This window comes from Podarcis raffonei, chromosome 8, assembly GCF_027172205.1.
Source record: "Podarcis raffonei isolate rPodRaf1 chromosome 8, rPodRaf1.pri, whole genome shotgun sequence".
In the NCBI taxonomy this organism is placed as follows: domain Eukaryota; kingdom Metazoa; phylum Chordata; class Lepidosauria; order Squamata; family Lacertidae; genus Podarcis; species Podarcis raffonei.
The window spans coordinates 65,387,646-65,412,396 of NC_070609.1; the positions used below are offsets into that span (position 1 = coordinate 65,387,646).

The window sequence follows — 24,751 nt, forward strand, 5'->3', positions numbered from 1 at the left end:
CCCTTGAAGACTGTTGCAAGTACAGTGGTACCTCGGGTTAAGAACTTAATTCGTTCCGGAGGTCCGTTCTTAACCTGAAACTGTTCTTAACCTGAAGCACTTTAGCTAATGGGGCCTCCCGCTGCTGCCATACCGCCGGAACACAATTTCTGTTCTCATCCTGAAGCAAAGTTCTTAACCCGAGGTATTATTTCTGGGTTAGTGGAGTCTGTAACCTGAAGCGTATGTAACCTGAAGTGTATGTAACCCAAGGTACCACTGTAGTGCAAAATGCATCAGCCAGAATGCTTGTGGAAGCGGCATGCTGCTTGTGCATGACCCTGCCATTACAAAAGCAATTGCACAGGTTGCCAAATATGTCCCAATCCCAAGTCAATGTGCCGATGTGACATTTAAAGCCATGGATGGCCTGAAACCCAAATACCGTATCTGAGAAAACGCACCCCCCATACCATCCTGCCTGGTTCTTAAGATCATTTAATGAGGTCCTTCTTCCTGGTGGTCTGTTTGATGGATAGGAATCATATTGGAGAGGGGGCTGCAAGGCTGTTTCAGTGGCAGCTCTAGAATTCTTGAATGATCTCCCACACATCACATCCGGTTAGAAGGCAGGTGAAGACACGCTCTGTCTGCTCTGCTTTTGGAGGAGAGGAGGTGCAATGAAGAAACCTAAGTCAGCCACGTCCATTAATTTCAGTGGGTCTACTATGAGTAGGACTAGATAAAACCCATAATGTGTGGTACCTGTAGCTGTCATCCCATCAGCCCCAGCCAGCATGGCCAATGGCCAAGGTTGAGTGGGGTTGTATCTGTTTATTTCGTTAATGCACACAAAACATCCCCAAGTGGCAGGTGCGCAGGAGGGAATCAGCCCAGACTATGGCAGGCTAGGGGTAGGTCATGAAGGAGGGCTCAATCAAAGGGATCGGGGCCCTTTCAGGCTAGCAGGAGAGCAAGGAGAAAGTGGCAAAGGAGTGAAGGCCAGACTCTGGCGCTGCAGCTATTCTCTGGCTTTGGAGTTATTTATAGCTTGGAGAGTCAATGGGGCTACCTGGGGTTAGCGGCTGGATGTTGCCAAGCCCTGGAAAGAGAAGAGGCCCCCCTCTTGCCTCCCCCTCAGAAAGGCTGCTGCTCTTTTCTCCGTTGTGAAATTTTTCTTTTATTTTTGTCAAGTTAAAAGAAAATCATGGGTCGGGGGTGTGTGGGTGTGTGTGCACGCGCGCGCATGGAATTCCACCCGTCTCTGTCCAGCCCATTAATTCTGCATGCTCAGGACAGAATTAACCTTGGCAAGCTTTCTAGAGGAGAGAGTAATTCTAACCATAAAAATCTGCTGATTAAAGCTAGTTTTAGGAATTCGATTTCACTTAATGCCTTGGCAGCCAGCCCAGCAGAGCATTAACAAAGCCACAGATACACAAACCTCTCTCTCTCTGTTGTTCGTTGTTGTTGGGGGGGTTCTTTTTTGTTTTGTTTTTTTTAACCTCTTCAATTAAAAAAAAAATCAAGCTAATGAAACTCCCTTTGCATGTTTTAAGCAAGAATTCATTTTAAGAACTCCTTTTAAAAAGTGCATTAAAAAGGAAGAGGAAGTGAGGTTTCCCTCCCTCCTGTTGCAAAGGGAAGGGGAGGGAGAGAGAGAAAGCCCTTGTGACAGTGGCGGGACATGTGCCCCCCCTCCAAACAGCATGGCATTGTGCCTTGCAAAGGAGGCCACCCAGGAAGGGAGGACTGTCAAGGAGAAAGCAGTCTTGGAATGCTCCAAACGGAGCCCGGAGTGTGCTGACATTTGGAGGAGAATTGCCAGCGCTTTTGAAGGCCTCATCAGCCTATGCCAAATGTTTGCTAATTTTGAAATTTGCTTCAAAATTAGCATCTTTGACACAGCCAAGCTAATTACTGCTGAAGACAGGATGGGATGCTCACTTCGCCGAAGATTTACGCTGCTATGGTTCTCTCGGCCGGCTGCTACTGCTTCTTTGCACCACCTTCCTCCAGCTTTTGCCCTCACTGTCCCTGCCCTCATTTGCCCTCAGCTGGCTTCTTCCTCATGCTGACTCCCTCTGCTGGGCACCCAGGAAATTCCTGGCCACACGAAGGTGGCCTCTATCTCTCAGCGATCATGTGATGTTCTCCTGAGAATGGGTAGAGCATCTTGGCAAAGGAGAGAGAGTAGATTAGCCTTCCTCCACCTGGTTCCCTCCAGATGCTTCGAATAAAAACTTCCACCGGACACACAGCTTTCCTTCAAACTTTGCACATCTTTGAATTCAGCACTGCAGTTCTGCAACAGCAACAAGCAATGCCCAGAAAAATGCATATATTGTGGGGAAAGGAAGTGCATATATTCGTGAAAATATTACGGAAATTCACAAATGGCTTGCAAAACTGTGTACACTAGGCAAAATTGCATACAAAATGTGTATATTATTATGGCATGCTGATGGGCAGGAGGATTTTCTGGAGGATTTCCGATAGATGATAGATAGATAGATGATAGATAGATAGATGATAGATAGATAGATAGATAGATAGATGATAGATAGATGTAGGAATGGAACAAAACTTAGACAAGCCAGAACTGGCCAATTCACCCATTACTTTCTGTTGCCCAAACATCTGGAGGGCATGGGGTTTAAGGAAAGGATAGAGCAGATCAAGTATCTTGAAAAGGGATAGATAGCTGCCTTCTCCATGCAAGTAGTTCCTCCTGCTATCAATGGCTGCTAGCCTGGGTAGCTATGCTCTGCCTCTGCAGTTGGAGGCAGTAAACACTACTGAATACCAGTTTCTGGAAGCTGCCTGAGGGGGAAATGATCTTGCACTCAGGTTTTGCTTGAGGGTTTCCTAGAAGAAGCATCTGATAGGCCAGGCATAGGCAAACTCGGCCCTCCAGATGTTTTGGGACTACAACTCCCATCATCCCTAGCCAACAGGACCAGTGGTCAGGACCAGGGATGATGGGAGTTGTAGTCCCAACACATCTGGAGGGCTAAGTTTGCCTATTCCTGTGATAGGCCATGGAGAGAACAGAATGCTGGCCTTCATCTGCTACAGGGCTCTTCCTTGTGTTGCACCTTTTGAAGTATTCCCTGTTGGTCTTGCGGAAGTGGGTCTTCTTTGTTTCGGATTTATTTGGATGTAGATTGAAAAGCGGAAGGTGGCCTTTGCAATAAAAAATGGAAAGGATCCTTGCTGTTTCTCCTTCCCTCTCCAACCATAGGGTGGCTGGAGAGGGCCTGCCTGATGCAGGGGGTGAGGAGCAGTGATTGAATTATGGAGGAGTGGGCTTTCTCTCTTTCTCCTAAGCTGCTCAGAAGATGCTGGTGGCATCAGTGTGTCCATCTGCATGTGTCAAACCAGAGTTCTTCTTGCCCCAATCCATTTGGTAACCTGTAAAGTGCTCCAGGATGCCTGGTTGTTTTTGCTGCCACTGTTGCAGGAATTTATGTATAGGTTGGGGGGGTTGCCCCTCCAGCAGATATCATGCACATGCAGCCCACTACCAAAACCAGCACAATCACTTTTGTGACTTTTGTGATTTGTCCCCACAAAACACTTCATCACAGTTTCTTCCTATCTATGCAAAGGGCCTTTGCTGCACGATACCAAATGTAACAATTGATTGATAAGCATCTCTATGTAATGGCTCACTGGGAAAACTTCAGAAATTCATATAGACATGTGAGCTCAGCTACTCAGCAGCCCCTCTGCCTAAGTGATAATTCCTGGCATCCTGATACCTGAGTGCCAGACAGGTAGCCATTCCAGAAATAACAAACCCAGATGAAGACAAAAGGGTGTGATGAACTTGGCTGGGAAACAGGGAAATGTAAATATCTTTTTTGTTAGACTTCATGGGTGTTTGGTTGAGGGCAAGGGGAACCATGGGGCAGGGTTCAGGATGCTCAGATTACTGCCACCAGACCTCCCCTTTCATGATGTATGAGTGATGTAGTTTGGGGGGGGGAGTGTAACATGGGGATTAGCAGCTAATAAAAGTTTGTGTGCTCTTTTGTTCGGGGCTTCCATCTTGTTCCACCTTGTGGCAGGTGGGAATCCTGTCGTGACAGTCTTCCATAAAGACCAAGCCTGCTGGCTGCTGTTTTGCTCTGGTATTCCTGGCTGGTGTCCTTTTTTTTTTTGTCCAAGGGAGCCTTCAGATTTGTCCATTAACACCACAGATGTGTAGAGCTGCTCCTCTGGAGAGGTTGCTTTGAGAATGGCTCCTAGCATGATGTCCTTACACACACACACATGCACGCACACACACGGCCTGTGGTCTGACCTGTGAATGACAACATGCTGCCCTGGGAGAAGCTTCCAGCCAAGCAAGATGTGAAAGACTAGACCTGGAGGTGAAAGGCCTCATCCCTGCCGGAAGGGCAGTCTTTGTTCTATGCATTTATAAATGACTCGCTGGCTCCCCGTGGCGAAGGAGAGGTGAGCAGGCTAAGGCTGGCTAATGGGGAGCACTTATCCCTGGCTCCCAGTAGCCCTGGCTGTGTGGCTTGACTCCTGCCAGGAATGGGCACAGAGCAGGAGAGCTTCCAGGGCTTTTGTCCAACATGACGGATGCGCTTGAAAGAAGCCCCTTGATAGTGGCTCTGGCCTTTGCAGGAGCAGCTCCCCCTCCTTCTCCTTGCCCTCTGCTTCCTTGGATGGGAGATTAGCCAAGGAAGACAATACTGTACATCAAATGGGTGGCAGGCACTCTTAGAAGGACAACAGATGCATAATTCTGTTAGAAATGCAAGAGTATTAAAAGCCATCAGCTGTGTTAGGGCTCAAGCAACTTATGGAGGCTGACTGCAAGTCCTATTCTTTCCGAGGGGGGGGGGAGAGATTTAGGGGCAGAGTGGCCCCTTCTTATTGCAACAGCCTGGAAGTTTAAGGATAACTTTTAGTGCATTTTTTTTAATGCCATGCTGGTCTATTAAAAAGCAACCCACAGAGGGATATTGTCATGAGGATCTACTGCAATTCATTATATGTAAGAACACAAGAAGAGCCAGCTGGATCAAGCCAATGGCCCATCTAGTCCAGCATCCTGTTCTCACAGTGGCCGACCAGATGCCCCAGTGAGAAACCTGCATGCAAAACCTTGAGTGCCAAGGACGTTGCATTTTATACTTGTGGTGTTCACATTGTGTACGCAGGCTGAGACCCTACCTGCCCGTGGACTGTCTCGCCAGAGTGGTGCATGCTCTAGATATCTCTCGCTTGGACTACTGCAATGCGCTCTATGTGGGGCTACCTTTGAAGGTGACCCAGAAACTACAACTAATCCAGAATGCGGCAGCTAGACTGGTGACTGGGAGTGGCCGCCGGAACCACATAACACTGGTCTTGAAAGATCTCCACTGGCTCCCCATATGTTTCCGAGCACAATTCAAAGTGTTGGTGCTGATCTTTAAAGCCCTAAACGGCCTTGGTCCAGTATACCTGAAGGAGCGTCTCCACCCCCATCGTTCTGCCCAGACACTGAGATCCAGCACCGAGGGCCTTCTGGCGGTTCCCTCACTGCGAGAAGCCAAGTTACACAGAACCAGGCAGAGGGTCTTCTCGGTAGTGGCACCCTCCCTGTGGAACGCCCTCCCACCAGATGTCAAAGAGAAAAATAACTACCAAACTTTTAGAAGACATCTGAAGGCAGCCCTGTTTAGGGAAGCTTTTAATGTTGAATAGACTATTGTATTTTAATATTCTGTTGGAAGCCGCCCAGAGTGGCTGGGGAAACCCAGCCAGATGGGCAGGGTATAAATAAATTATTATTATTATTATTATTATTATTATTATTATTATTATTATTATTACTATTGTGTTGCTGCTTCTTGCTCTCAGGAAGGGCTGCAGCTTTGCATGCAGAAGGTCCCAATCCATGTAGAGAATAGTACTCACTTAGATGGGCCAAGGCAGTATATTCAGTATAAGAACATAGAAAGACTCTGCTGGATCAAGCCAGTGGCATCCTGTACCCACAGTGGCTGACCCAATGCCTCTTCTGGGAAACCCACAAGCAGGACCCAAGCCCTCCGCTAAGTGACATGCAGGTTTCAGGTTGCCCCGAAGACTGATTGGAAAAAGAAACACACAGTGGTCGAGCCTTCCATTTTCACAGAATCATCTATCTGTAGAGTTAGAAGAGACCCTCAAGGTCCATCCATTCCAACCCGCCCAGCAATGCAGGAATCACAGCTGAAGAATCCCTGACAGATGGCCACCCAACTGCAGCTTACAAACCTCCAGCGAAGGAGAGTCCATCGCCTTCCGAAGGAGCTGAATAGCTTTTAAAATATAAAAACCCAGCTGTTCTCCAGATCTGCCTCCACCCTTAGGCAAAAAAAAGCCACACAGAAATTCTTTGCGGAGACTGATCTGTTGTTAAGGTCGATCTTCTGCTTAAAACAGACAGCTGGGATGGCAATGGGGGATACCCTTGCTGGCATATAAGGGAGAGAATGTTAAAAAATGCATTTGTAAGTTTGCATTTGAGGGGTCTGAGAATCAAGAGGTGGGTGGAATCTCTTAAGCTCCACTCTGCAGCACTTTCTGTGGATTTCTCTAAGTCTTGGCTTCCCAAATAACTTATGCTTGGGATATTGCAGCCTCAGTCTGAGATAAAGCAATGAAGGTGTCTCTGGAGGATATGGACACACACACACACACACACACACACACACACACACCAATGGGGACGTGCAAAAAGGGAGTGCGGTGCATGGCGGACACGTCCCCATTCTCAGAGGTGGCTCTTTAACGTCCTTTGAAGTTGGTCTCTTTGAGAGTTTGCCCTGGAGGGAGGCTGGCACACGCACGCGCCGTGGGGCCGGCGGAGATGGAATCCACTGTGAGAATAATTAAATCCTCTTCAGGGAGCGGCACGCATTTCCACCCCATCGCAGAGGGGCTGGGCCACTTTGCTGGCGTTGGTGAAACAGAAATCAACAAAAAGGGAGCGCGAGAGAGCTGATTGAAATATTAAATTATGGTAAGCAGGAGCCTTGCCAGGAGGCTTCACACAAGCAAATAGGCATTGATTTTCTAATTAGAGGAAGGGCTGCCCGGGTGCCTGCTCCGCTCCTGCCTGCGTGGGAGATTGATTGAAGGGAAGGAAGGGACCTTCTTTGTTGGGGAGAGAAGAAGGAGCCTGGGCTGGGCAGAGGGCAGATCTGTAGCGGCTCCCAGGCTGCCAAAGGAAGTCAAAGAGGCTAAGAGAAGACTGTAGCTCAGCGGTAGAGCATCTGCCTGCATGCAGAAGATTCCAAGTTCAATGCCTGGCATCTCCAGGTAGGGCTGGGGTAGACTCTGCTTGAAACCACGGAGAGCCACTGTCAGTCATTGTGGACAACACTAAGATGGCCCAAGGATCCAACTCAATAGAAGTTAGTTCCCTATGTTCTTATCCTGCCATCTTTGGAGAAATGCAGGTGTGCCCATGCTCAGGTAGAAGGTGATGGAGATGTACACAATCACCTGAGAGATTCTCATTGGTTTCCCATGAAATGCCCATATTCCGATACCTTCTGCAGCTTAATGGTGATCCTGTTTGGTCCCAATCCAACATTGCCGACAGAAACCTATTATTCCCTTACTCTTCCTCCTCTCTTCCTTGTCTCTCTCCCCACTGCCCAACTGGGGATGCTTCTAAACTCAGGAACCTAGAAACCCAGAAAGCTGTGCCTTAGATGCCATCAGGTTCCTGGTCCAATTAGTCCTATATTGTCTGTGCTTAATGGTTTTGCCTGTGTTTGCCCTGAAGCAGGATCTTTTCATAGGCTGTTGCTAATCCACCACCACCATCCCAACTGGAGACTCTGTTGAGCAATTTGAGGAGATGGTAATGGTCATTAGCAATCCAGCGTGAAAATGGGTGGGCTTTTGCTATCTTAAATGTAGCAATCAATAGAATGCTATAATGTTATACTTCATTTTATTATACTAGTTGGCAAACACAAAAATACATATCCTGCTTGCCTTTGCATTGTTCATTTCCTGCTGTCTCAAATTCCTCTGCCCACTTCACCTTGTTGCCTTTTAGAGTTCATAGAATCATAGAATTGTAGAGTTGGGAGGGAACCCAACCCCAAGGATCATGTAGTCCAACCCTCTACGGTGCAGGAATCACAGCTAAAGAATCCCTGACAGATGACCGTCCAACCTCTGCTTAAAAATCCTGATTCAGCTGCAGGGCTCTGTTTCCTTATGTGACTCTCCCAATGGGTCATACCTTCCACCTCTTGGAAGATGCTTCCTGAGAACCCTTTGGATGCCCACCCAATGCAAAGACAGTGATGCTGAGGACCCTCAGCAATTCATTTGGAAGGGCTGGAAATCCGATTTTTCCAGAGCGCCTGCTGTAAACAGAGGAAGGCTTTCATCTCCCTATCATTAATCCATTGCGATAAACTGATCAGAATCAACTCGTTTAGCATTAATGGGACTGTCATAAAAAGCAACGCAGCTAAAAGCTACGACTTCCATTGCAGGAGAACAAACTCAAGGCATCCTCTCTAACTTGTCGCTGAAAACAGGTGGAAACAAGTTGGGGCTCTTTTCTGGTTTTCGGTGCAATGTTCAGTCAAGAATGGAAAGTTGTCCACCACCACCATCACCACCTGGCAACCTTTGCATACCTGCACCTCGACACATCTCACCAGCACCCCCACGTGGCTTTCTGTTGTAGATATTTCTGGTAGTTATGTCAGGAAAGTCCATTGGGTGGGGAAGACTCAGCCATGCAAACAAGTCCATGTGGCTGCCTGGTGCTTGCCTTCTTGGATGTCCTTGAGTTCTAAACATTAGGAGGCACTTTCTGAGGGTAAGAGCTATTTGACAGTGGAGCGGACTCCCTTGGAAGGTGGTGGACTCTAGGCTTTTAAGCAGAGGTTGGATGGCCACCTGCCAGGGATTCTTTAGCTGTGATTCCCACATTGCCTGGGTTCAGACTAAATGGCCCTTGGGGTCCCTTCCGACTCTACAATTCTATGATAAGTGTTATGAGAGAGGGAGGAAAGCTTGTCTCTTTCCACTTTCTCCCCACTGTGCAGAACATTATGCACAGCAGCCGTTTGCCTCCCCCATACTAACAAGCACCGAGCATGGTAACCTTTTCTCATAGGGTAGTTGCTCTGCTCCGCTGATCATAATGCTTGCCTGCACCGACAAAGCATAAGGGCGGGGGGGGGGGGGCGTGTTGAAAGCAGGAAGCCACAACTAGTGAAATTCCTCCAGGAAGCTTTTCTGCCTTCCAACCTGGAAGATCAGGCTGAGTTCAGACTTTGCCCTTCAAAGTCCCCAAAGGAAGCTGCTGATGCCGGCAGGTTAACAGGGAATCCAAGGGAGACTCACCTGCAACAAGAGAGAGGGAAGTGTGCATTATCACCATGGGAGCAGGCCGAGGAGACACCATTAATGGCTGTGCCCGACTGTGAGAATTGAGAGCATCTTGTTGAGGATGCTATGCCCCAGTTCATGTCCTAGGAGCCGTGTAGAAGCAAAAGATCCATTAAAACCAAAACTCCACTTCCTACCCTCTGGGGCTGTCATTTTCATAGAGTATCTCTCTCCTTCCAACCCATCTTTCCCCAGAACATCGCTTTGAGCCTCTTGCCAATTAAATCCAGCCCCACCCCCAAATCACCACCACACATGCTTCCTGGTTCCCTTCAATCCAGTTGTAGCATGTTATCAATTTTTTAGCTGTTATTTCACTTTATAGCCCTTTAATATATTATTAATCTCGGAAACCCTGCTTCCTGCCCCTCCAAAAAAAGGAAGCCATCCACCCACTATAGATATAGATATATAGATGTATATTTTCATTTTCACAAATTTATGTCTTCAACATTATTTTTATGTCTTTTTATCTGGAAATGCATTTAATTTTTATTACAGTCTTCACTCATGTCGTCTTCATTCCAGCAATTGGATTTATTAAGATTTGTTTCCTCTGCAGCTGGTCCTCATCCTTCTCCTCCAACAGTGTTTGTTCGGAAGTTCCAGTAGCAGAGCAGCCTGGGCTGCCCGCATTTCATAGGAAGGCAGGGTGTATCTGGAGTCCCCAGGGAGCCGGCAAGCTGCCCCTACCCTTGAGCAAGCTTATAGGGCCAGCGTCTTTTGCTAGCTTTGGACTGTGGTAGGGGAAAAGGATCCAGGGCCGTAGCGCCATCCAGAGATTTTTGGCTCCTGAAGAGAGCCTTTTGCCTGCTAGCCACTTCTGCAGCTTCAGGGATGGGGTGTCATTTGTCTACTACAAAGCTCAGTTCCACCCCCATCCCCCATTAGCCCAATGCCCAGCCGTTCTCCATCCTCCTTGCACCTGAGGCAGAATCAGATTGGAATCCATTTAGTTAAAATTAATTTTGGAGCAATTCTCTCTTGGTTAACGAGTTCCATGCTCTCCGCTCTCAGTCAGGGGACAAATGGGATTTTAATCGGCTGGTCTGATCTACGACTTGCACTAGCCACAGCCTCAGAATGCGGGCGACAGCTTTGCAGGAGCCCGGTTGAGACAACCCAGAATATTGTTCCTCTGGATAATTTGTAAGAATAGACAAAATGAACATCGTAAAGTCCGAGGGGAGGGGTCCAGTGTCAGAGCATAAGGACAGCTTTTTGCTGGATCAGGCCTAAAGAGGCCCACCCAGAACAGCATCCTGTCCTCACAGTAGCCAACCAGATGCCTGTGGGAAACCCACAAGCAGGACCCAAACACAAGAGCCGCCCCTTGACTTCCAGAAACTGGTATTCAGGAGCATTACTGCCTCCAAGTGTGCAGGCAAAGCATCATCATCATCATCATCATTATTTATTATTTATACCCCACCCATCTGGCTGGGCTTCCCCAGCCACTCTGGGCGGCTTCCAACAAAATATTAAAATACAGTAATGCATCAAACATTAAAAGCTTCCCTAAAGAGGGCTGCCTTCAGATGTCTTCTAAAAGTCTGGTAGTTGTTGTTCTCTTTGACATCTGGTGGGAGCGCGTTCCACTGGGCGGGTGCCACTACTGAGAAGGCCTTCTGCCTGGTTCCCTGTAACTTGGCTTCTCACAGTGAGGGAACCAGCAGAAGGCCCTCGGAGCTGGACCTCAGTGTCTGGGCAGAACGATGGGGGTGGAGACGCTCCTTCAGGTATACAGGACCAAGGCCGTTTAGGGCTTTAAAGGTCAGCACCAACACTTTGAATTGTGCTAGGAAACATACTGGGAGCCACTGTAGGTCTTTCAAGACCAGTGTTATGTGGTCTCGGCAGCCGCTCCCAGTCACCAGTCTAGCTGCCACATTCTGGATTAGGTGTAGTTTCCGGGTCACCTTCAAAGTGATCATCAAAGTGCATCATGCCTTGTAGCCACTGATAGACTGTTCCTCTGTAAATTGGCTCTTCAGACATTGCTGGACTCCCAACTCCCATCATCCTTGACCATTAGCATTGCTGGCTTCTTGAGGTTGGTGCTGAACAACAGCTGGAGAAGGACCACTGGTCCCATCACCCATTTCAAAGAATCCTAGGAAGGGAAACTTCAAAGGACCACACAGCCCAACTTCAGGCCTGGGATGCCTGTTGGTGGTGCAAGTTCCTTGGGATCCATGACTGTATCTTCTCTACATCAGGGGTTGGGCCATGAGTCACAAGGAGACATCTTGGCCAGGCAGGTCAGACGCAGAGGAGGAATGGGGTAGCAGTGTGGAACCTAAGCCCAGTAGCTTAGACAGTGTTGAGCTGGATGCTGAGGAGAGTCTGAGCAGGCTGTCGGGAGAAATCCTTGCCTCGGTAGCATCAGATGTCACACGCGTCAAGGGAGAGCCACTTGTCTTGGCCCACCTGACACTCTCAAGCTGAAGGGAGGTGTTGGATCTTCGGTCAGACAATGAACAGACAGCTTCAAGGCCACCTCCATCTCCAAGGATGCCAGCATGAGCAGAGAAGGGTTGCTTGCCCAGTCCTGTGGCTTGGGGTGGGACACAGGGGAATGACTGTGCCCCCTCTGCTCTTCGAAAGGGTCGCTCGGGGGACATGCCAAGTGTTGGGACAAAGCTGACACCTAGCCGTGAATGCCAGAGCTCTGTTGCGACCACGTGACTCACACACCTTGTCACCTGATCTATGTTTGGAGATTGTAATGAACTCTAGAATAAAGCTTTTGGCAATAATTGAGTCCAAGTGCCACACCCACAAGTGGGAGCCAGGGCAGGTAGCATGTTAATGGCTGCAATTCCCATCTGCCCCAGACAGCATGGCCAGTAGTCAAGGGAGTTGGGAGTTACAGACCAACATTATCCAGAAGGCCAGAGGTGAGCTACCCATGCTCTATTGGAATTGTGAGCTCTATAGGGAAGGTTAAAGGTAAAGGACCCCTGACAGTTAAGTCCAGTCACAGACAACTCTGGGGTTGTGGCACTCATCTCGCCGAGGAAGCCGGCATTTGTCTGCAGACAGTCTTTCCGGGTCATGTGGCCAGCATGACTAAGCCTCTTCTGGCTCCAAAACCAGAGCAGCGCATGGAAACACCGTTTACCTTCCTGCCGGAGCGGTATCTATTTATCTACTTGCACTTTTGGGTGTGCTTTCAAACTGCTAGGTTGGCAGGAGCTGGGACAGAGCAATGGGAGCTCACCCCAATGCAGGGATTTGAACCGCTGACCTTCTGATCGGCAAGCCCAAGAGGCTCAGTGGTTTAGACCACAGTGCCACCCGCATCCCTACTATAGGGAAGGTTAGAGCTGGCTATGCACCAGCCAAAGGGTTACTGCTGTGTTGACCAAGGAAGATCACGCCCTGGACAGCCCAGAGGCATGCTGCCAGCCAGTTACAGGGGCTGGTGTTGCACACCCTTATTCTCCTTTGTAGCTCTGAGGTCCCACATAACGTACAAGACTATTAGTCTGACCAGTTTCAGAGCCTGCAGGTGAAAACCTGCAATGCCCCCCCCCTTCTGCCTGCTATGTGATAAGCTGAATTCACTTCCTTCCCTCTTTCAATAGTGGGATTAACGTGCTACACTTTCCTTTGGCTAACATTATCTGCTCCCTCCCTTCTTAGTCTTATTTTCAGCAGGGGGTGTCAATGTTTTTCCCCTAGACATGTTTTGGAAATATTATTAAGCGCTGGCATTTTGTGTTCATAAAAATAACTCCGTGACAGAAGCTGGCGGCCTTGAAAATCCTTCTTAATTCAAGCCAACCTTGTGAGTGATTATCTTGGGTGGCAAAAGGAGGCATTTCCTCTGAGTGTGCTCCCTGATAAAGCATGTCCTTTTTAATGACTCACCTGAATTGACATTTCCCCCCTCCCACTAATCCCGTTATGGGCCCAGCTAATGATGTAAAGCCAGGAAATGCTCTTATTGTTTTCAAAAAAAAGATATACTTCTTCTTCTTCTTTTTCATTGCGAAAAGGATCTTTGGTGCTGAAGAATTATACATCTGAACTGGTGGAGGCAAATATGTGGGGATGAAATAGCTCAGATTCCAGCATCAAGGAAGATATATGGGTCTGTGTGCATGGGCACAAGGATTGTAAATGAAGGCAAGGAGAGGATGAACAATTGAGTTTAAGGCTTTTGGTTCTTATCCTGTTCTGATGGGGTATGGTTTGTGGGGTGCTGGGCAAGACCAAGGCAACCGTGGGAAGAAGCGTGAAGCTGTCCACTGGCGGTGGAAACCAGAAGTATGAGCAAGTGGCATAACACTTGGGATGTGCAGGCTTGAGAAATAGCCAGGGCACAGTGAAAACCAGCCAGGACCAAGGACAGCTCAAAGGCCGCACCAAGTTGCTCCAACAAGCAGCAGAGCCCAACAGAACCTTTGTCTTCTGCTGCAGACTCTGATGATGGTGTGGTGCTCCAAGATCTGGCTTGGGCCACAGATTCCTTCTTAATCACTGTCATCTCCAGTGTCAGCTCACATAGGAGGGCACTCCGCAGTCTGTACACCCCCAGGAGCTTTTGGGGTCCTAGTCCAACCTCAAGCCCTCCACTTCATAGAGATCTGCACACACTTCTCCCACAGACGCTTCCTTAGCCAAACATGTGGAGTCAGGAGACGATGCTGGCCCTTGCACCTCTTGATATAGGTCTTCAAGGCACTAGCTGTATTTCCACATGATGCTAAGCCATGCAAGGGCAACCCTTGGGTCCACAGCTGGCATAGCTGCTCAGAGGAGGTCAATAAGCTTGTTTCCATTTCTGAGGAACCACAGTTTAGCATTACACTCTAAACGGTGGTTAGTCTTTCTTGAAACAAACCAGGTTTGTAACCCTCAGACTGAAGCTGGTTAGTCTCAAGAAACCATTGTGACGTTTAGCTGCGGTTTGTTTGTGTTCAGATGTCATGAGGTCAAAAATGGAAGCGGAAGCTTCTGAACTCTGCCTTGTGGCAGAGGTAGGGAAGGGGAAGCGTGCAAGCCAAGCCTCATCGTGCGGGGGTTCTGTGCAAGCACAACCACTGTTGAGGTTAGGGCTAGGGTTTGTGAGTATCCCAAATCCAATCTCCGATAATGCTTTGTATGTTCTGTATGTTGCATACATCTCTATGCTTGCCCATTCTCACTTGATCCTGTTATACAGAAAAGTGTCAGTATTTCAAACCTTCTTTCTTTTCTTTTTTGACATTTCTGCATGTTGGATTCTGAACCTGCTGCTATCAGGGAAAAATAAATGGGAAGGAGAACATCACCCAGAAGCAGGGTTAGTGACTGCAGGGTGATTTCCAGGAGAGACCTACGGCAGCGGGAAGGCATAGCATAGAGACAAGGCAGTGCACAAAGGCATGACAGCTGGTGGCTGATAATAAAGTCAGGGCATGATGGATATCCGTGATTTTCTCTGCCAGTGTGAAAGGCTACAGGTACAGATATGTGTCCCAAACAGGCAGCAGGGTTGAGAATGTTATCATCAGATGCATGAAATATCAGAAATGCTGCCTCCTTCCCTACAGACCCTCTCAGGGCCCTCTTGGTAGTTTCGCCACCCGCAGAAGTGTTGGGAATTATAGCCTGGACGAGGGACTTCTCTGTGGGGGCATCTGGGACTCCCTCCCCACAGAGGGACACCTTTCTTCTTCACTATGCAGCTTCCAGCGTATGCTGAAGATGCACCTCTTTATCCTGACTTTTGACACCTGTGATGTGTGCTTTCAAGGCCCACCCCATTGCTGTGGTTGTAAGCTGTTCTAACTGTTTGCAGTTTCCATTGTTGTAATATGCCCTGGGAGCTGCCGGTATTGATGATGATGATGATGATGATGATGATGATGCAGAAAGCAACTTGATGGTCAAGTTGAAGTGCAGCTAAGCAAGTTGCAGATAACGGACGGTTCTTTAGGTAAGCTTTATTCACAGTTGACCCGCTGAAATGGAGGAAGTCAAGTCCATTAATTTCTATAGGTCTACTATAAGTAAAACATAGCTGAATGCCACCCAATGATATATATTCTGTTGTAGTTGGCATCCGTTTGTCTCGAGATAGAATGGAGTGCACCTCCGGGGGGTGACTTCCCTGAGCTGTAAGCCTGGGTAGTGTGTGTGGAGGTCCTGGGCTGCCCAGATGACAAAAACCCCTCTAGGCCTCACTAATGCGGTCCAAAGGAAAACGTTTGGCACCAGCTTGGCTGCAAGAGTTGCCAGAAGGAGATGTGCAGTGAAATGTTTGTGATACTTAAGAATGATTCACCTCTGTGTGCTTAGACAGTGCTTGAAGAGGTGCCTTTCTGGAATGGGGTACATCGTCCTTTGTTAACCTGCTCCTTGCCAGATACTTTGGACTACAACTCCCATCAGCCCCAGCCAGCATGGCTGGGATGGATGGGAGTTGTAGTCCATAAAACATGGAGGGCACCATGTTGGGAACATGTGTGGTACACGGCGAACAGTTAAGCCAGCTACAAAGGACAATGTGAATTCAGATCCACCTTCAAAAAACACATCTGCCTTCTTTTGTAGAAGAGGGTCCCAAAGATCCAGTGCTAGCCTGCAGACTGCAGAAATATTCAGAGGAATCCAAAGAACTCAGCCCTCATAAAAACAGACACAAATAATCTCTCCCTCCAGAGCTGATGGAAGAGACCTCTGGCTATCACCAGCTCCTGGGATGATTCCTGAATGGCATCTTGTGCCATTGGGAAAACTCCTTAAGAAATCCAGAAATAACTCGGGTGGGGGAGTTAATATCTTCAGAAGGAGAAGTGGCATCTCATAACTTATTTAGTTTTGGTATTTATTTCAGAAGCAGAGAGGCAGGAAGCAAAAGTTTCTGCTTTATCCGAGACCTGCTTTATCTTAATCCTCTGCTTTATGGCATCCGGGTGCTGCTAATATTTACACAGAGCAGCTCGTTTTAAAATATTTACAGTGCATATAGCTCTTAATAGCGTTAATATTTTAAAATGCTTTGGCACTGAAGGGTGCTAAACTTGCTTGCTGAGGCAGTATTTAAAAAAAGGCTCCAGTGGTAATAACTTGAAATCCAGATCAGTTTGGCACCTTTTCCCTTCTCTTCTTCCCATGCAATTTTGGAGCAAATGCGGCTCCTTCTGAAATGGAAGCTTACATAATACTGCCCTGTAGATCTGTGAGCCTTTCTGGCTGCGCCTTCTTCCTCCTCGCTGGTGCAACTGGTGTGCACCAGGAAGGCATGTTTGGAAAGCTGAGAGTGAGCTGGTGACCTTTCACCTGAATGAGGACTGTGCCCTATATGCCCCTTCCCCAGAAATGCACGCACTGCTTTGCAGGAAAAGTCTATGTCTCAGTTCAGAGGCAAAAAGTCACCAGGCTCCATTTGCCAAGAGGCAGCCATGGAATTGGGGGTGGTTAGAGCTGCTGTGTTTGATGCAGATTCATGGTTTCCCTCTTATAACTCTGGATTTCTTTCTCTTCTTTCTCCCCGTCTTTAGTGCCTGTATGGTTGCTACGTCCATTCTTCAATCATCCCCACTTTCCACAGAAGGTGCTACTGGCTTCTTCAGGTAAGACATAGCCTTTGTATCTTATGGTGAGAAGCAAATCTCTTGAGGATTCTGGAGGGATCCCAGCTACCTCCGGTTTGGGGAAGCGTTTCCGTCGCACAAATGTTGTCACAGATGTTTTCTTTGCTACATGGTTGGAAATGAAATGGCTGCTTCTTTTTTGAAGAATTCCTGTTGGCGGACTCCATTGTTGTTGTTTGTGAGAAGGGATTGGATGAGGAGACCTGCGTTTTCTGTTTCTTGTGGTGTGTTGAAGGGACAACTGCAGAGGCATTGCAAGGCCAGTCAGAAAAACCAAGACTGGTGGCTTTGAAATGGAGCAATTTGCACCAATTGCACCAGCAAAGAAAGCTGGCTGGCATTGAACAGAGGTGGGAATCGGTGAACAACAGCGATTGGATTAGGAAGGAAATTATAGGGGAGAGTGCAATTTTATTTATGGTATCTTTACCTGAGGCATCAAAGTCAACTATCTTCTTTGGTGTCCAGTTGTAGATGAGGCAGAGAGGATGCAAGGCCGAGAAGGAGGAGAAAGTGAATGGCGGCCAATTCAAGACCTCAAACCTCACCAGAAAAGCCTTATTACTTGTGAGCGCCCAAGGGGCTGTAAGTCTGTCTGGTCCCCTCTTTTTGCCTGAGCCAAGTGGTGGTGGTGGGGCTCGTTGCAGACCCCCTTGACACCCATCCGATTCTGGTAGGCTGAGGCGCCCTTCTGTGCTCTGAAGTTCAGTTGTAAGCTTGGTGAATACTGGCTGAGCCTTGGGCGTCTTCTCCATCGAGCCCTGCCGACAAAGTTTTATGGCTGCTGCCTCTTTTTCCAGTTACGTCTGCGTTACTTACTGGCAAAGCTTCAGGCCTCGCCGTTGAGTGGAGATGATTTGTGACTGAGCCCAGGGTGGGGAAGCTCTTTCCTCACTCGCCCCTTCCACTGTGAATCCCTGGGCTGCAAGTGGTGCAGAAATTGTGAGCTCGAGAGTTCAGCATCTCTCTTAAAAAATAAATCTGGCCTGTGTGTCAGTTTGAAATGGGACGTGCAATCCTGAGTAAAAGGGAAGAATTATTGTGCTGCCACTGTAGGAATGTTTGTGGGTCTCCCGTTGTTACCATGTGACAGGCCCTGCGAGTTTGTGAGGAGACCTGAGGATGCTTTTAGAGAGAGGTGGCGTGAGGCAGGGGGTGCCAATAGCCTGTTCCATTTTGTAAAGCATAGCAAAATAAACTCGTATCTAGCCTCTATCTATCGGTCGGTCAATCTCCCATCAGTTGTTTTGAGGATTGCTTGCTGTCTACTAACCACAAATCAGCTACTTGAACATTATTTCCACATGGGATGCAGGTTAAGGTTTGCGGCTCAGTGTTTACTTTGATTTATTTATTTTTATTTTTAAAAGGATGTAATCCTGAGAAAATGGGCTTCATGGTCCCAACGTTCTGTCCCTTGACCATCCGTGGGATCTACTGGCTTCTAACAGTTGTGTGAAATTCTGTGTCAATCAGAGGAAACTGGCAGGTGACAGGGAGAAGATCCAGCACAGGGCTACAAAATGGGTTGGGTAGAGGACAGCGCTCTTTGCCCCTCCCTCCTTATTTGCTCTCCTTTCATCTTCCAGAGTAGTCCAAAGGGCCATCAGGCCAGACAGAATGTTCATTTCCAGCTCTGCTATAATCAATGGAGAAATAAACGTGTCAGCGTTTAAGAGTGATAGCATTTCCTTTTTTGGCTGACATAAGAACAGACGACTTTTTCCATAGCTCTGAAATCCAGGGTCCATTTTCTTCTCACTGCCTCCCTGAGTGAACTTTAGTTGAGTTGAGTTTTTTGTTTTTTTCCAAAAAAATTTATTGATTTTCACAAAATTATAAACAAACAAACATAAATCATAACCTTCTTAAAAATTACACTTATTAACATTGTTAAGTGACTTCCTCGCTTCCCCTTGGTTGAATTTCAATGCATAACGGTTTTCCAAATCACAGTTCTTATAAAATTTAACTTGAACATTAACATCCTTAAATCTTTTCATTTTGAAATTAAACATATTAATTCATCACTTAACTTATATAAAATCCTAAGCCAATTAATTATCTGTTGAGTTGAGTCTTGGCCTTCTCTTCTGAGGAACCTTGGGAGACCAGAGACCAGACTTCGTACCTCAGCAATCAGGCCTTTGGTCTGCCTAGGCACTGTCTAGATCAGCAGGCATGTGCCCAGCATGACCTTCCCCAGCCCAGCTACTGGAAACGCTTATTTAAGAAAGAAAACTGAGAAGGGAGGCCATTGAACCTGGAGCATTTTGCTCTGATTTCTTTCTGACCTGGGAGTTGCGGGGGGGGGGGAGCAAGCAGGAACACTTGGGCATTCTGAGGCTTGAGATGTTGTCAAAAGGAGCTCTGGGGTTGTGAAAGAGCCAGGAATGTGTAGCCAAGCAGAAGTCACAATTTAAGGGAGTGTGAGGTGGTTGAAGGGTGGCAAGGAGGGGCAGGCAGCTCAACTCACTGTTGGGCTCGGAAAATCCAGAAACCAGCTCAGTTATTCCAGTTACACACCCTTGCAGATTCTGTTGCATGCCAGTTTATGTCACTGGCAGCACGGCAGGGTTTAAATCCTGCTTTGTGCCTGGTTCTCCTCTGGTCACTGCTGTGGGGCTGGGGATCTGCCTCCTGATGGAGTGAGTGGGGGTGAGGAGGACAGAGCTCAACCACTGGTCCAAGGTACAGAGGCTACAGCCTGCACGCCTCCCAGCATGAAGGACCTCTTGGCCCTTGGGTGCCCCCTGTCTGCATCAGGGAGAGGGGCTGCTGAGCTGGTCAGTATCAGACTCTACCAACTAAGTTGGTATAGCCAGGATGAGGTAGGAAAACTGTCCGGGACTGTACCACTTTGAAGACGGAAGGCTCACAAGACTGAATGTTCTGCTGCAAACATATATTATCTCGGCACAGAAAGCTAGGATATCATAGAATCATAGAGTTAGATGGGACCCTGAGGATTATCTCATCCAACCCCTTGCAAGGCAGGAATATGCAGCTGCCCCATATGAGGGATCGAACCTGCAACCATGGCGTTATCGGTACCACACTCTAACCAACTGACCTACCCAGCTATCAAAATGGGAGAATGTTAGAGTAGGCTTCTTCTCTCTGACACCTGGTTTTCCACAGGCAGGGTTTTTTAATTTAGTTTGTTTTATTGACATCAGAGTCCAGCTGGCCTTAAGGAAGCCGCTGCTTAGCCAGCTTCAGCCCTCCTCTCACAATTGCAAAATGAGGATCATTTCCTGGCAGCGTTCTTGTTAAGACTGATAAAGGCATGCATGCAACTTCCTTCAGAGTACTTGACAAGTGTAATGAGTTCCTTAGAGAAAAAGGTGGAATATAAAGGAAATAAGTAAAGTAAAATAAATACAGTGGTACCTCAGTTTATGAACTTAATCCGCTCTGGAAGTCCGTTCTTAAACTGAAACTGTTCTTAAACTGAGGTGCGCTTTCCCTAATGAGGCCTCCCGCTGCTGGTGCCCTTCCACCATTCAGATTGCATCCTTAGACCGAGGTAAAGTTCGCAAACCGGGACACTACTTCCGGTTTTGTGGAGTTCGTAAACCGAATAGTTCTTAAACAGAGCTGTTCTTAAACCGAGGTACAGTAGTACCTCAGGTTACAGGCGCTTCAGGTTACAGACACTTCAGGTTACAGACTCCACTAACCCAGAAATAGTACATCAGGTTAAGAACTTTGCTTCAGGATGAGAACAGAAATTGTGTGGCGGCAGTGGGAGGCCCCATTAGCTAAAGTGGTACCTCAGGTTAAGAACAGTTTCAGGTTAAAAATGGACCTCCAGAACGAATTAAGTTCTTAACCCAAGGTACCACTGTACCACTGTACATTATGGCTGCAGTGTCATTGCTTTGGCCTCAGTTGAAAATGGCCGTTTGAAGGGGCCTCTAACTCTTTCCTTACTCCTGTCTCATGACTCTGTTCCATGGATCTTTTCCTTGGTGGGAATAATCAGCTCCTCAGTGAATCTCTCCTCTGCTTGGAGAATTGATGGGGATTTAGGCGAGCTGACCAAAAGCCCCTTTTTCTGGTGTGAGCTTGTCCATGAGCAGCTCTTGCCTCACGAAACTAAATTGCCTTAATCAGCCCCAAGGACGGGTTGTGCCTTTGTTGTGCTGAAGTGCAAGCGCGTGATTCATGTGAGCATCTTCCTGGCGGAAATGGGCATCCTTCGATCACCTCCCCAAGGTCAGACAGCTTTGCAAAGAGAAAGCGTGGGGATGGGGAGGCAGTGGGCAGAGATGGCTAATCCCCTTTCAGATACCTCCATGAGGCATCCATTCCGCGTCAAGGGTGAAAGCTGGGATAAGGAAGATGGAAAACCTTCGCAGTGCCAAATGAAGCATCCATGATCAGAGTCCTTGCTGATACCTCTATATCAGAGCATGACAAGGGAGGGATTTGGGGCTCAGGGCTGTGTAAGTGATTCTCGGGCAGCTCCCGGCCATACGTCATTCCAAACATGGTGTTCTGTGCCACTTTGACTTTTTGAAGCTGGAAATTTGGTATCTCTGTGGATGTCGGCCTTCACTTTCAAAGGCACCTGGCTGGTTCCCCACCTGAAAATCCTCTTGCAGTTTGGTGGGAAGGAGGGCAACCAGCGTGGAGAGCAAGAGGCCGAAAGGCCCTGCAGGCTGAGTATTTAACTTTCCCCTGGGTGCGTGCCAAGTGTTGCTAATGGTCAGTTGGCACTCCATCCAGGGGATCGCCACCTACATTCAGCCTGTCCGCAAAGCCACCCGCCCGAAGAGGGCAAACAGACTTCAGTGCTGAAAAACAGCTCTGTGAGCCTGCACGTGGAGTTTGCACGCAGCTTTTGGTGTCCTGACCTGAGCTTCTTTCAAGTTTGCAAATTTGCGTTTAGGCTCCCTAAGGACTTTTTTGTGTGTGTGTTTCTCCCCCCCCCCTTCAACGCAAGAGCGATGCCAGCCAAACTATTTATACACGCAGTGGCAGTTCGACTCTCTGTCCAGAACTGGGTTCCTAGTTCATGGCAACAGCTTGTTAAAATTAGAAAATAGCTTTAAAAATTCATGTGCCTCTTTTGCGTTGCTGTTCCTTTTGCTCTCTAAAGCCAGAGCTATTCTCAAGCCGGTTTTTACCTTTGATGACCTGTAAGCAACTCAACATTCATTTCTCCATTGATGTGTGTGTGGGGGGGGGTGCTGTGCCTGCTCTCAACACTACCTCCAGCTTCTGCCCCACAAAGGCTCTCTTCTGTGAAACTACTTACTTTTAATGCTGGTAGACAGATAGTTTATGTCAGTTCACCCTTGGAGAGAGGGTCAAGCCAGGCATCTGTCTTGCTCCAAAGGCGCTGAGGATGTCTATGATAGAGTGTTGTTGTTGTTGTTACTATTACTGTTGCTGTTGTTGTTCATTTCCTTTCTAGGTTGCGTTATATATTTTTAAGCAAAACATCTCAAAGCAGTTTACAGCACATCAAAACATCAGATTGGCTCACTCCATTAGTGTGAGGTAGGGTTGGGCTCTGGCTTTTATATAGATCTCCCTCACCTGCAATTCCTGAAGCTGTGCAAGGACCAGAACACCCACTTCTCTTTTGGAAACTGCTCTCCTCCATTGTTTGCAAAGCAAGCCTCTCCATGTTAAAAATGCATACAAAAAGAAGGATCTATACAGGTTGAGATTCAACATTGAGCTGCTACAGATGTTCATTTCCTTTCTACAGGCTTTTCAGCTTGCCAAATGGACCAATCCCTTCTCCACTCCCAACCAGCGCTGTTTTGGGGGTTCTTTTGATACCCCTCCAAGACAAAGAAGGTATCACATTTGAAATCAGAAGCTAAGGGAGATTGTGGTTTCCCCCTGAGCAAAACAACAAAAGAAGCCATTTCTTGTTTCTCGAGCCATCCTAAGCACCCTACTGTTGGAATCAAAAGATTGCGCTCGACAATGCCATCGGAACAGGACCCTCTTTGACAAAAGATGAGCACCAATTAAACAGCTATTTAAGAATCCCCAGCTTAATCTGTATTAGTGAGGCAATCAATTAATCATTCCGGATTAATGTTTTAAGCCCTACAATTTGCCTTTTCAAAGGACAAACGGTGATAAACAAAATGCCTGAATTGGTCGACTCTCCCAGCCCCCATGGAAGAGAGAGAGAGAAAGAGCCAGGCATCTGATCCGCAAACATTGATCATCTGGTTCTGGACTTAGATGTGGATTCCTCCCTGCATGTTCTGCTCCAACCTTGCGAGTTACCTCATCAGGGCAATGTTTCTTGATAACACCTTCTATGCTCTAGGTAGAATATAGGCATTAAATCGTTTCCTCCATCAACAGACACTTGAAAAAACATAATTGTGCTACCTCACCTCCAGATCTGTGGTTCACATTGAGGAGAACTGTTGCTGCCGCAAAGTGTGGCAATGGCCCCGAAGATAGATGGCTTTAGAAGGGGAGGCACAAGTTAATTCTTTTGAGGTGGAAATCCAAAGACCCAGAACCAGCAGGTATTTGTGGGCAACTGTACTGCTGCAAAGTGATTTCACAGAATCATAGCATTATAGGGTTGGAAGGGGTTCTGAGGGTCATCTAATCCAACCCCCTGCAGTGCAGGAATGCGCAGCTGTCCCATATAGGAATCGAACCTGCAACCTTGGCATTATAAGCACCATGTTCTAACCAATTGTCCTTTCTACAGATATGAGTTGTTTTAATCTATCTCTCTCTCTGGCCTCTTTATTGTTTGGTTTTTTATTTTTTAAATAACTTGGTGATTTTATGCTTTTGATTGTTGTCCTCAACCTCAGGCTTCTTGGGAATAGAAAGGATGGATGGATGGATAGTTGGCAGGCAGACCCAGCCAGCATCCCTTAGTGAAAATCTGTGTAGTCTCTTAGCGTTCTTGGATGCTTGGGAAGTGATCCTTCCTTCCTTCCTTCCTTCCCCCCTTCCCTCTCTCAGTCCCCCTTTTTTGCCCATGTTTAAAGGGTTTGCTCTGTGGAGCTCAGACCTCTTTATCTTTTCTCTGGGAAGTGCCATGTCTACTGGCGATGAACAGAGTAATAATTAATAAAAGGCAGTTGAGCCCAGAGAGAGAGAAACCGCAGGTGACTTTTTTCCTGGGCTAGGGTGCCCTGTGTTGTGTCTCAGGCTTTTTGCTTTCTCTCTTTGAGATGAGGAAGGGGTCAGGGTCTAGCTAGGAGGGTAAAACACTTGGCCGTTGGGTTGCAACTCTTCCAGCAGAGAAGATTGCTTCTTGGCCTTTACCTCTGAGATTTGAACCACTCCTAATTTATACCTTGGTAGGTAGGCTGGAAGGAAGCATCTTGTAATGAGGCTGCCTCTTGTACTTCCACATATTCTGTAGTGCCAAGAGATGCACTGCAGTCTGCGGAATAAATTTTAGTAAAAGCCCTGCTTTCTAGAAGGACTCGCACTCCCCACCAGCAAAGGGAATGTCTTTCCTTTGGATGCAATCTGTGCCAGTTCCTTTTCAAACCCTTGGAAAGGCTTCTGCGCTAAGAGACTTGTTTGACAAAGTGAAGGACTTGTCTCTGTGTGTAGAGAGAAACACAAGTTTGTGTGTGTGTTTAGACAGCACCAGACTTCTAGCAATGGAAAACAGGCCTGTATTTACAGCGATTAATACTGCCAGGAATGCGAGTTGGCTTTGCTGTCAGTTTTGGCCCAGCTGAATGGCAGAATGGAGTGTTTCCCTTCTGCTGTTGAGAATTAGTAGCTTGGGAGGCTCAAACACATCT

At 47.5% G+C, this 24,751-nt stretch overlaps 1 protein-coding gene across 4 annotated transcripts in view; it reads left to right on the plus strand.

The window, feature by feature from the left end:
- Positions 1-24,751, plus strand: part of CAMTA1 (calmodulin binding transcription activator 1) — a 692,042-nt gene that overhangs the window by 460,976 nt on the left and 206,315 nt on the right. For all 4 annotated transcript variants that reach the window (XM_053400464.1, XM_053400466.1, XM_053400467.1 and 1 more), the window contains exon 5: positions 16,893-16,964. In XM_053400464.1, coding sequence (XP_053256439.1) covers positions 16,893-16,964 — 72 coding nt within the window. The remainder of the gene's footprint in view (positions 1-16,892; positions 16,965-24,751) is intronic.